This window comes from Simochromis diagramma, unplaced genomic scaffold, assembly GCF_900408965.1.
Source record: "Simochromis diagramma unplaced genomic scaffold, fSimDia1.1 OVJJ01000123.1, whole genome shotgun sequence".
NCBI lineage: Eukaryota > Metazoa > Chordata > Actinopteri > Cichliformes > Cichlidae > Simochromis > Simochromis diagramma.
Genome location: NW_024386778.1, coordinates 5821434 through 5834180, shown reverse-complemented (window position 1 = coordinate 5834180; position 12747 = coordinate 5821434). Strand labels below are relative to the sequence as shown.

General features: G+C 41.3%; 1 protein-coding gene across 3 annotated transcripts in view; it reads right to left on the bottom strand.

The window, feature by feature from the left end:
* Positions 1-8277: 8277 nt before the first annotated feature.
* The window catches only part of cblb (Cbl proto-oncogene B, E3 ubiquitin protein ligase), a 154301-nt gene continuing 149831 nt past the window's right edge, over positions 8278-12747 (bottom strand). For all 3 annotated transcript variants that reach the window (XM_040012759.1, XM_040012749.1, XM_040012769.1), the window contains one exon: positions 8278-11752. In XM_040012759.1, coding sequence (XP_039868693.1) covers positions 11499-11752 — 254 coding nt within the window. In that variant the 3' untranslated portion in view covers positions 8278-11498. The remainder of the gene's footprint in view (positions 11753-12747) is intronic.

Sequence of the window (12747 nt, the reverse complement as noted above, 5' to 3'; positions counted from 1 at the left end):
AAGAAAGCAACCTTGCTCTGGGAGAGCTCGCATTTTTCAACATTCAGCGTTATGCCTGCTTTTTCCAGTCTTTGCAGTGTAGCATGGAGACGGGAATTGTGCTCCTGATGGTTACGTCCCCACACCAACACATCGTCAGTGTGACACACCACTCCTTCGAGACCCTCGATGACCTCCGCCATCATGCGCTGAAAGTGTTCGGGCACTGAGTTGATCCCAAACGGTAGGCGGTTAAAGTGGAACCGCCCAAAGGGTGTGATGAAGGTGGTGAGTTTGGCAGACTCATTGGACAGGGGAATCTGCCAGAAGCCCATGTTGGCATCCAGTTTGCTAAACACTTTGGCTCCTGCGAGCATTCCGAGACTTTGTTCAACCGATGGCAGCACATATTTTTCCCTGCACACATACTCATTTAGTCCGGTAAAGTCTACGCAAAGTCTTAGCCTAGGGCTGTTTTTCTTTGGAACAACAACCATGCCGGCACACCAATCCGTTGGTTCCTCAACTTGGGTAATGACACCAAGCTCTTGCATTCGTTGGAGTTCCTCTTTTACCCTTCCCATCAGAGGCAGAGGAAGCCTTCGCGGAGTTTTGAGTGAGTACGGCACAGCATTCGGTTTGAGTTTAATGTGATAGGCCCGCTGCACTTTCCCTAGACCATTGCAAAGTTTAGGGTAAGTAGTCTTCAGAGTGTCCATTGAAACCGCGTCAACTCGCACCAGCAGGCCAAGAGCTGGCGGGCAGGCCTAGCAGTGGAGTGCTCAGGTTTCTTACAACATAGACCTTCTCTGTTGTCTGTTTCGCTCCGTAGTTGAGCTGTAGCTTTGTAAAACCTGCAACGTCCAGTGGTGTTTTTCCAGGGCCTAACAAAGGTTTTTCTGGCTGCTGGAGAACTGGTCTGTGTTCGTTAGCAAAAATCTTTGATAAGTCCGAGTCAGCTATTACAGTCACATCTGCTCCCGTATCCAGTTTGAAAGTAATTTTTGCATCTTTCACTTGTATGATGGCTGTCCACGCCTGGCCGTCACTGGAAACTGAGCCTAGGAAGAAACCTTGCTCCTCTTCCTCCTCAATACTTTGCACTGTCTTGCTTTGTCTGCAGACTCGCTGGTAGTGACCTTTTTTTCCACATAAATTACATTTTGCATCATTTGCTGGGCACTCAGGTTTCGGATGTGGAGAGCCTCCGCACTTGTAGCATTTATTACTTTGTCTCTTGCTATATTGCTGTTGTGTTTTGACAGTTTTATTTTTGAACATGTTGAACTTTGTTTTGTCGTGCTTTTGTATCACTCTGTCAACTGTTTTCGCATTTACATGCGTTACATTTGTTTCACTTCTCAAAGCTGACTGTTGCTTTTTGATTTCTTCTGACTGCCTGGCCATATTTATAGCTTTATCCAAGTCCAAGTCTTTTTCCATCTGCATGCGCTCAGACAGCCTCGTGTCGGGCAAGCCCACTACTATTCTGTCTCTTATCAGCTCATCGTGGAGCGGTCCGTAGTTACAGTGCTCTGCTAATGCATGCAAGGCAGTCACGAATGCATCAACAGTCTCATTCGGCTCTTGTTTGCGCATATTAAAACGTGCGCGCTCATAAACAACATTTTTCCTGACAATGAAAAAGTTGTGGAAGCTATCTCTCACTTTAGCATAGTCCCGTTGGTCTACATCACTTAACTTTAGTCCTCTCAGGACGTCATCCGCTTCGTCTCCCATACAATATATGAGAGTGTTCACTTGATTTTCCTCCGAGCTCGCAGACAGATTACTTGCCTGACGGAATCTCTCGAAGCGACGGACCCATCTTGTCCATTCGTGTGGTTTGGAAAAATCAAAGGGCTCCGGTGGTTGGATGCTAAACGTAGCGCTGGGAGTGCTAGCCGCGGTGCTAACTCCTGCCCTCGGACGATCGTCTACGTCGTCATTCGGCATTTTGTTTCCACCTTCCCCTTCTCCTCACACTCGGCAGATGTATGGAGTCTTACAAGTCACACAGCACTTCTGACACCATGTGTGATTCGCGGGACCACTGTGTGCGGTAAGACCATCTCTTTTACTTCCTGTATTACCATCTCCCGGCATGCATTGCCAGTGCGTAACACGTAATTACACAATCAAACAATGAACACATACCGCCCATACAACAAATGTACCAGAGACAATTATGAATACACCACATATACTGGCCCTCAATTGTAGCCACTTTCATTATTAAGTTGTTAAAGAATAAAGGATCGTCGTAGTTGGGCCCATATATATTTACCAAAGTTATCTTATTTCTATTTATTTCACAATCTACAAGTAAGAATCTGCCATTTTTGTCCTTTTCAACTGAATTTAGTTGAAAGTTCAGGTGTTTATTAATAAGCAGGGTAACGCCTCTTGCTTTGGAAGTATATGATGAGTAAAAAACATTGCCTACCCAATCTCTTCGTAATTTTAAATGTTCAGCGTCTGTGAGGTGGCTCTCCTGGATAAAAGCGACATCTACACTCTGCCTCTTTAAGTATGTCAGCATTTTTTTCCTCTTAATAGGTGAATTAATCCCTCTAATATTCCAAGATATACAAGTTAGATGACCCTTAATTTAAGTTTTTTTTTTTTATATATATAAATGTCTTGGACAGGTAAGTGTCATGGTATTGAACTCTGGGGATTTCTGAACACATTCTTGCTTTTCTGAGTTAGTTTCGATGTGGTGAAATTGTGTAGTAAGTGAAATTCTGTATAATAGTAAGATACAGCCTAGACCAGGGAGCTATCTGAACAGTTGTGTAAGTATGAGTAAAATTTTTGGTAAGAGACCATACATAACCCCAAAACGTTAAAATAAAAACCTGCCTCATAAAACCCCTATAACAAAACCACATTAGGTAGGTAATTCAACTAAACAATAGTGGTGGCCCAGGCAGCTGTTAAGGTTGAAACTTTAGCCACTCTTGGTGAAATATTTACAGCAAAGTACTAAATTTTTACAGTTAGATACAGAACGTAACTGTGTAAGGGACAAATAAACTGGTTGATCAAGATGTAATCACACTCATCCAGTAAGGGATTGATATCATAATCATAAATGCACACAAAATCTGTACTTTTATGAATTCGTACACATTATTTTAACTGAGTAATGAGCAAATATTTATATTAGTTATCAAATACTGGATTACTATAAATCATATCTCCAATTCGTCTGACAAGTGGAGGATGGAGAGTTTCTATGTCAATGCTTGATGTTATAGTCTTTTTTTTTTCTCTTCATTTCACCTCCACCCCCAAATTTAACAGTGGAGGACTTCTCATCTGAGAGTACAAGGGCGAATTGCTTTGTTGAGATCACATTACAACTCAGTGGACATTTAGATGAGAAAATATATATTTGACACATTTGAAGAAAATACTAATAAAATAAAATAAAAATAAATGTTCCTTTAGAAATCTTAATTTTTTTGCTCTTTTTTGCTCTATAAAATAGTTGTTTTTCTTTTTCAATCACTCATCTTAACAGTAGGATATACATGAAAAGAGAAACAAATTAAGTTTGAGTGAAAATGGACATTTTTTGCTCTCTCTGGTGCACCTTGTCCCTGTGTATGAGCCCTTAGTGCGCAGGGAGCCACCAGCCACCCGCACAGTACAGAGATGGTCAGAGGAGAGCGAGGAGGCTCTTAAGGATTGTTTTGAGTCGACTGTGTGGGAGGTGATTTGTGATGACCACGGAGAGGACATCGACAGCTTTACTACATGCATTACTGACTATATAAACTTCTGTGTGGATAACACTGTACCTACCAGGACTGTACGGTGTTTCTCCAACAACAAACCTTGGATTACCCCAGAAATTAAAACCGTCCTCAAGCAGAAGAGGAGGGCCTTCAAATCCAGAGACAAAGAGGAGTTGAAAAGGGTGCAGAGAGAGCTGAGGGGACTGATAAGGAATGGGAAGGAGAGCTACAGGCAGAAGATGGAGAACCAGCTTCAACAAAACAACGTTGGTGAAGTCTGGAGAGGCCTCAGAACCATCTCGGGCCACAAACAGCAGAACTCTCTGCCTGGAGGGATAGTGAGGTGGGCAAATGAACTGAATCATTTCTTCAACAGATTTGATTCAGCCATGAGGCAGTCTGCAACATCGGCTGCAGACTCACCCACCCCCACTGCTGCTGTTCCACCTCAGACACTTCACACCTCCTCTATTCACCCTGCTCACTCCCCCCCACCCCCAACTGCAGCATCCAATACACACTCAACACAAGGCTCCAGCCTGTCTCTCTCAACCACCCAGGTTAGGAGGGAACTGAGGAGGATTAATGGCAAGAAGGCAGCGGGTCCAGATGGCATCAGCTCGAGGGTCGTCAGGTCCTGCGCGGACCAACTGTGTGGGGTGATGGAGCACCTCTTCAACCTGAGCCTGAGGTTGGGAAGAGTCCCACAGCTCTGGAAAACCTCCTGTGTTGTACCAGTGCCAAAGACTTCACGCCCCAAGGACCTCAACAGCTACAGGCCGGTGGCTCTGACATCCCACCTGATGAAGACCCTGGAGCGGTTGGTCCTGGCTCAGCTTCGGCGCCTAATAAGCTCATCACTGGACCCACTTCAGTTTGCCTACCAGCCTGGCATTGGAGCGGATGATGCCGTCATTCACCTCCTACATCGTTCCCTCGCTCACCTGGAGACCGCTGGAAGCACTGTGAGAATCATGTTCTTTGATTTCTCCAGTGCCTTCAACACTATTCTTCCCTCGGTTCTAAAGGACAAGCTGGTGAACTCTGGAGTGGACCATCACCTCACTACCTGGATCCTGGACTACCTCACCGACCGACCACAGTATGTGAGGACTCAGGGCTGTGTGTCGGACAGGGTCGTCTGCAGTACGGGGGCCCCACAGGGAACGGTTCTGGCTCCGTTCCTCTTCACCATCTACACTGCAGACTTCTCCCACAATTCCACCCAGTGCTTCCTGCAGAAGTTCTCTGATGACTCTGCAATAGTCGGCCTCATCACTGATGGGGACGACAAGGAGTACAGAGGTCTGACCCAAGACTTTGTGGACTGGTGCCAGCTGAACTACCTCCAGATCAACGCCAGTAAAACCAAGGAGCTGGTGGTAGACTTCCGCAGGCACAAGCATTCTCCACTGCAACCACTGAACATCCAAGGTATGGACATTGAGGCTGTGGACAGCTACAGGTACCTTGGTGTTCATCTGAACAATAGACTGGACTGGACTCATAACTCAGACGCCCTCTACAGGAAAGGGCAGAGCAGGCTGTACCTGCTGCGGAGACTCAGGTCGTTTGGAGTGGAGGGCCCACTCCTGAAGACCTTCTATGACTCTGTTGTGGCTTCTGCTATCTTGTATGGTGTGGTCTGCTGGGGCGGCAGCATCTCTGCTGGGGACAGGAAGAGACTGAACAGGGTGATCCGAAGGGCCAGCTCTGTTCTAGGATGCCCTCTGGACCCAGTGGAGGTGGTGAGTGACAGGAGAACGGCGGCTAAGCTGTCATCCCTGATGGACAACATCTCCCACCCCATGCAGCAGACTGTGACAGCACTGAGCAGCTCCTTCAGTGGGAGACTGCGGCACCCACGGTGTGGGACGGAGAGATTTCGCAGGTCTTTCCTCCACACTGCTGTCAGACTCCATAATAAAGACTTTAACTGATCAAGCACACACATCCATACATATGCAATAATACTAAGTGCAATAATCCTTTCTGTCATCATTGTATTTTTACTCAGTTGTATATAGTATTTGTATTTGTATTCTATTTTTATCTTATTGTATATTTATTTTATTTTATTCAACTGTATATAGTATTTTATTTTATTCTATTCTGTACAGTTGTGTACTGTATTTATTCTTATTGTATTCTAATTTTTGCCTCATAACTTTTGCACTGTCCACTCCTGCTGTGACAAAACAAATTTCCCACGTGTGGGACTAATAAAGGTTATCTTATCTTATCTTATCTTATCTGACTCAGTGACTCAAAAAACCTGATTCATTAAAAAGAATCGAACTTACCATCACTACTCTCAAGGCACTCACACACACAACACAAGTGGAGATCAAACGATCACTGGTGTCACATCTGCACAGCTGTTTTATACGTGAGCCGGAGTGTCTTAAAGAAGTATCCACACGCCACAACCAAGGGGGGCCGTACCTGTACATATAGAATATGTAACCGTGTGGAGAGATAGTCTCGATATGCTAGAGAACCCGGGCTTCTGGAAAACCACCCTCTCCCTGCTCCGCTGATGGTAACAACAGTAGGCTATGGACAACTTTAAGTTTTTGATTTTAAATAGGCTATATACAATTCAATGGGAGCAACAGGATGGTTGGTTTCTTATCCTGTTCTACATTAGACATGCTAATTCGTGTATGATTTTTGTCATTTTGATATGTCATGTATTTAATAATAATGAGAAAATTCTATAAATTTCATAGAAAATCTGTTTTAATGTCTTTACAGTGTACACACGATCCCCCATTATTTCCCCAAAACAATAAAGAAATAACTAGATAGTATCTAAAACTAAACCAAAGAGTAAAATAGCAAAATGTGGATCATTAACATTAGGTCTCTCTCTTCTAAGTCCCTGTTAGTACATGAATTAATAATTGATCAACAAGTTGCCTTACAGAAACCTGGTTTACAACATGATGATTATGTTAGTATGACTGTTGATTCATTTAAACTAATCGTCAGAATCAGAACTATTTGACTATGTTCTGATCTCAGTCATCTCAGCTGATGGCTGCCGCTCTCTGAGCCTGGTTCTGCCAGAGGTTTCTTCCCCTTAAAACGGCATATTTCCTTCCTACTGTCACCAAAGGATTCTACAATTGGTGTAATTTTCTCTGTAATATTGTATGTTTTTTTCCTTTTATAGATTCTGGCATCCTCAGGTGAAAGTAGGCTGGTCTTGTTTTTGGATTTTGCCTGCTGGTGGGAACCCGTGTTGGCTGGACCATTTATACTACCCTTATCTGTATATATCAGTATATCCATACATTTGCCCATAGTACATCTGTATATTTGCTCTCTACGTTTAATAATAATAATAATAATAATGGATTGGATTTATATAGCGCTTTTCAAGGCACCCAAAGCGCTTTACAATGCCACTATTCATTCACTCTCGCATTCACACACTAGTGGAGGCAAGCTACAATTATATACAGATACGTAACGTATCTGTATATAATTGCTCTTATTGCACTTACAATTTGCATCTAATCAGAAGTGCAAGAGTAGTATTTTGTTACCCTCTATGCGTAATGACAATAAAGTTGAATCCTAATCCTAATCCTTTTGCTGATTTTTACATTATTGACCTCTTGATCAGGTTGTTGTTGTATGTAGTAAGCTATCTGTATCACTGTTAGGAGACTATCTGTTTTGGTTGGTACTCACCTGTGATTCTGGGCTTCTCAACTCCTTCAATGAAAGAATATGCACTGACCTTCTGAGACACATCTGTCCATCCTCCACTATCACCTGGGCCATCAACTCAGTTTTATCCAAATTTTATCCAAGAGGGCTACCCAGCAGCCACAACCGGTTAGGGGTTTTACAGGTCTTTGTTTTTATTTCCTGTAGTTTAAATAATTATTGTGTGTCATCTGACCTAACAGATAGACATCTGCATCACAATGAAAATGTTTTGTATCCTTTCTAACGATGACACCTAAGCGAAGTAATGCCATCATGGCAAACCTGACAGTCATATTTCTGAGAGATGAACAATGACTGCAGTTTTTTTTTTAGTTGAACAAGTCTCTAATGAGTCTCTAATGAAATCCAGTTGCATTATTCAAATGCTGTTTCCTATGCTAACCCTTGCTACAGGAAAACTGACTATGTGCACAAAAGAGTTAACATGGTCAATGCCACCAACCTGTTTCTGTCTGATTCCTGAATTAGTGCAAATTGTGAAACATTTATTCTTAATTTTACATGAAACAAGGTTATATTAAAAAGTAATTTTGATTTCTATAATGAACATGCAGTTTTTCTTCACTAAGACTTGAACTGGCAGATGTCAAGCAGTTTGCAGCTCCATACCGAGACAGTCCCCTCAATGGAGACCACAGGTAATGCACAAACACATCATTCAACTACAGAAAAGGAAGGAAAAAAACACAGTTTGATGCATAACTTTCAACATTCCTTTAAATCGTGTACCTCCAATCACCTTCAAACACCTTTCTCCTGATCTGACTTGAGTTCTGTGTCATAATTACTGATGATATAGCTTTGTTGCTCTATAGTAGTTGGGAGAGCCTCCCGCCCCACGAGCCTGACTTGAATAAGCGCAAGAGGATGGATACCTTTGTTTTTACTGTTGCATGTTCACTAGAAGCCACTGGCTGAAAGAGTGTATTTTAAACACAAGCTGTCAGAAAAGGGCTGTGAAAGGGCATGCACACATCAGATTTAGGGTTAATAACCTTGGCATACATGAACACAAACCATTTAATAGGTAACTGTGACTGTTTATTATTGATTTAAAACAAAATCAACCAATCAAGCATGAATAACATAAATATAAACATACACTGCACATTATGCATGACATATTATCAATACATTTCTTTCACTAGAGCACTTTCACTGAATTAATTTACATATTAATGATATGTAAATGAATTCAGAACATTAAAATTGCCCTTTGCAACCAAAGGTTATTTAAGCCCATCACAAGGGTGTCCAACAGAATGGACAATACTGAGCTTAGGAAAGATGGTTGCTATACAAAAGAACCACTGCAAAAGCAAACCATCGAGTTAAGGGGGAATGCCACTAAATGGCATATCAGAATGTGGAATATCAGTGTTGTGGTTCCAGATATGTGTAAACTCCCTGTCTCCATTAATACATGAACTAGGCTGGGGTAGAGCCACATTCACATTTTTGCATGTTAATCTGGTAGCTATGTGAGTCTCTTGAACTTTATCATGGAGAAGCCTGTTAAAAACCTTGGCTTGTTCCAAAATATGAACTAAATACTCAAGTAAAAAAAGGCCTTCATGCTGGGGATCACACTCACACTATAAATACAACTGGACCATTTAAAGACTAACACACAAAGCCAGTGAGCTGTGTTAGTAGATTTGTGAATATCATTTTCTTGTATTTACGGTATAACAAAGTTTTGACTGAACCATTTTATTTCCATTTGAAAAGGGAGAAGCCTCAATCAGAGTGGGCTCTGTGAAAAATAAACAAACAATGAAACACTATCACTTATCAACTCTGATTATTTTGATAGTCTTCCATAAAATTGGAATGTGGAAGTGAAAACAGGAAAATAGGACCTAGTTTAATCTAGGCAGCATGCTGTCTGCGAATGCTATGCAAGCAAAGTTTAAACGTATAAATACGACAGTATTTAATCTAAGGACAGTTCAACTTTTTGCCCTCGGTTGTTTGTTTTTGTACTAAGGAGTCTTGATTTACTGACTTAAAAACTCAGAACAAAGGATAAATTGTTCATATGATAAGACACGATGTCAACAAATCCGCAGGTTTGACAAATGCATGAAAGCAATTACAGAAAAATATCAAAATAGGTCTTAAAGAACAGAAATCACCTAGATAAACGATTTACAACGTGTCACATCACCTGAGAGCTTGTTTTCTTCAAAGAAATTGTTCAGGAAATCTCAAAAATTACTTTGGAAAGTAAATTTTTATCACAGTCTCAAATTATGAGGTGAAATTATCATGGAATTTCAGATATTTGACATATTAAAGAAACAAATATTAACACCCAACTCCTACAGTGGATTCTGTGAATATGTGGAATTGTTAGGTTCAACTAGTCCCCCTGAAGGGAAAGGTCACTGCAGACCATACAATTTCGATTTTATGGTCTGCATACTCTGTATAAAAGCTGTCTTCAGCTGCTCCCTTATCACGAAGGGATCACCACGTTAGGAAGCACCAGATGTTTGATTTGAGTTTTACACCAAATATCTTTTAATATGCAACCCCATGTGTTTGGCTAAAATTGTAACTTTTGAAAAACAGAATGGGCAGCAGATCATCCAGTTTGGATTTAGGAGACAGGCACTGCACTTTCAAGATTAGGCTTTAAACTTTTCTTTGTGATAAAGAAACCCTGAAACACTGCTTAGTTAGCCTCAGGGCGCCGAGGGACATCCCATGATAAGTTTCTTTATTATGACACTATTGTGTCTTTTCTTGGTTTAGGCTTTAACCTGTGGTTGTTTTGGTTGATTAACACTGAAGTTGTTGTAGCAGTTTGTGAAGCACATGGTGCTTCACAAACTGCTACAATTTTTTATGCTTTTTTTCCTGTAGCAGATGCCATATTGTGAGGTAAGGGTTTTTAACATTACAATGACCGTGCATATAATTGGTCTTGCGTTTTGAAACCTGTGCAGTATTTTGTTCTTCTCCATTGTGTTCACGTGCAAACTATCAAGTCACACTCTCTCAAAATCAGGCTGAGAGTGCTTCCTCCATCATGTGTGGATGTGAACATTTTCAGTGTGAGACAGTGGGAGACAGGTGGCTGTGGATCGTCTCATCTCTTAAGATCTAACAGATATGTATGTTTTATGGAACTGCACCCGTTCCTGTCATTTCTTTAAACTTGGCTTTAGACACAGACAAATCAAACATCCACAAACATTAAACACGGCATCACTTAAAGAAAAAAAACTAGGCCTGAGGGAATGAAAAAAGGTAAAGGTCACTTATGGAGAACAAATACATTCCTAGGCTTGCTGCCCAAAAATGAAAAACATAATAATAAACATCCCCTGGTGTAGGAACAGAAGCGAGGAGCATAATTAGTCCTCCCATGCTTCTCTGCTTTTCTTGTCCAAATGAAGTATTTATTCCTCTACATGTAGTACAATTACTATGTCAAAATCTGGGCAAAAAATGGAGTATTCTGAAAAATACATACGGGAAGAGGAGGAGGAAGTAAAACAGAAGGCACTAGATAGAGGAGAGGGTGGAAAGCAGCTAGAGAAGAAACATCTTGGTGAAAGGCTCACCCCACTGGTTATGAAAACTGACCCTCTGACAACGTGCAGCTGAAACTGTTTTGCTATTATAAGAATCTTTCAGATCTGAGTAATGTGATACGACAGTAGCAGCAGTAGCATGATCTGGTCTACGCACCCAGACACACAGAAGAATTAAATCCAGAGGCCAGCACTGGCAAAGTTCACTGTAAACATAACAAGCCTCTTCTTTTTTCACAGGTTTAATCATTCACATCCATATCTTTCCCTTTTTTGATTCTCTGTGCTCTGCAGTGATTTGGTTTTAGCCATTTCGTTGTGCATGTCATCTCTGTTTGGCAACAAAAAACTAAGTCTCCCTTGAAATATTTCTGTTTCTTTCCCTCACTATTTTCCCCTAAAATTCTGAGAACAAAGAGAATAAAGAAGCCCTTTTTAGAGGCACGGCTTCATCGCTGTGCTCCACTTTCACACTCTGTTAGGACTAGAGGTTGAGTCTGGGGGCCACTAAGGCAAATTCTCGCAGGATGTTTCGGGCCACATCCACTTTGTACTGAGCAATCATCAGTGCTCGCTTCACATCGTCAAAAGCGAAACCCTCGCCCATCAGTTTGGCTATCTTTGCATCTTCACTCTCCAGCTCCAGGCTGTGTGGTTTTTCTGGTTGTATTTCTGGAGGAATCTTCCTCGGATATGGCTTGGGTGGCCTCGCTGGTGCCTGCAAACAGTCCAGTGATACTTGGAGAAAGAGGAGAGAAATGATATCAGTGGAAAACTTGGGAAGGAGAAAACTAAACACTGCTTATCAGCATACTGATCTTTTTCCTGCACCTTCAGATTTCAGACATTTTTCATGAAGTCATGAGATTCTAATCATGTAGAAATCGCCTAGATGTTCCACTGCCTTTCTACTTAGGGCTGCTCAATTAATCGAATTTTAATCTAAATTACGATCTGGGCTTTCAACGATCATTAAAAATTATTGAGCCGATTATTAGCACCTCCCTCGTGCTTTACTCTCGCATTGCTCCGTGTGGCAAATTGAGCGCACCTCTCTGCATTTCGAACACGCGTCACAACAAGTAAGAGGACCCGAGGGAAGCTCGGAAAGCTAAGCAGAAGTTATTTGGAGAGGAGAGTGACTGCCGTTGGTTGAAAAGAGAGGTAAAAAAAAAACCTTCAGTGGTGTGGAAACATTATGGGTTCGCGGAGTCAGACGTGGATCAAGTAGACATATTGTGTAAACTTTGCTACGGTGTCGTAGCTGCACCACAGAGCAACACTGCAAAGTTCACTAAACATAGATGTTTACACTTTTCATTTATTTTTTATATTGCAAACATTTGCACTGTTATCAGTGCAAATGATAACAAAAAATAATATTTTATATTATTTTTTGACAATCTTTTAAGCCATTATTCAATACATTGTTATTGTTAAATAAATATTGTCAAATAATCGAGATCTAAATTTCAGTGAAAATAATCGTGATTATCATTTTTGCCATAATCGAGCAGCCCTATTTCTACTCCTCTGACTGAAAGGAATCAAGCCTATTTGTACAAAAGCAGTCTTGCTGTCTTCATTGAAAAGTTGCTAGGGACATAAAGAAGAATCCATGTTGATGAGATTTCTCGAGTCAACACATGAAAAACACCTTTTCTTCTTTGAACCTTTTAACCAAAAATTTCTCCTTTGGTTAACCAAAGGAGAAATTTTTGGTTCTGCACAAT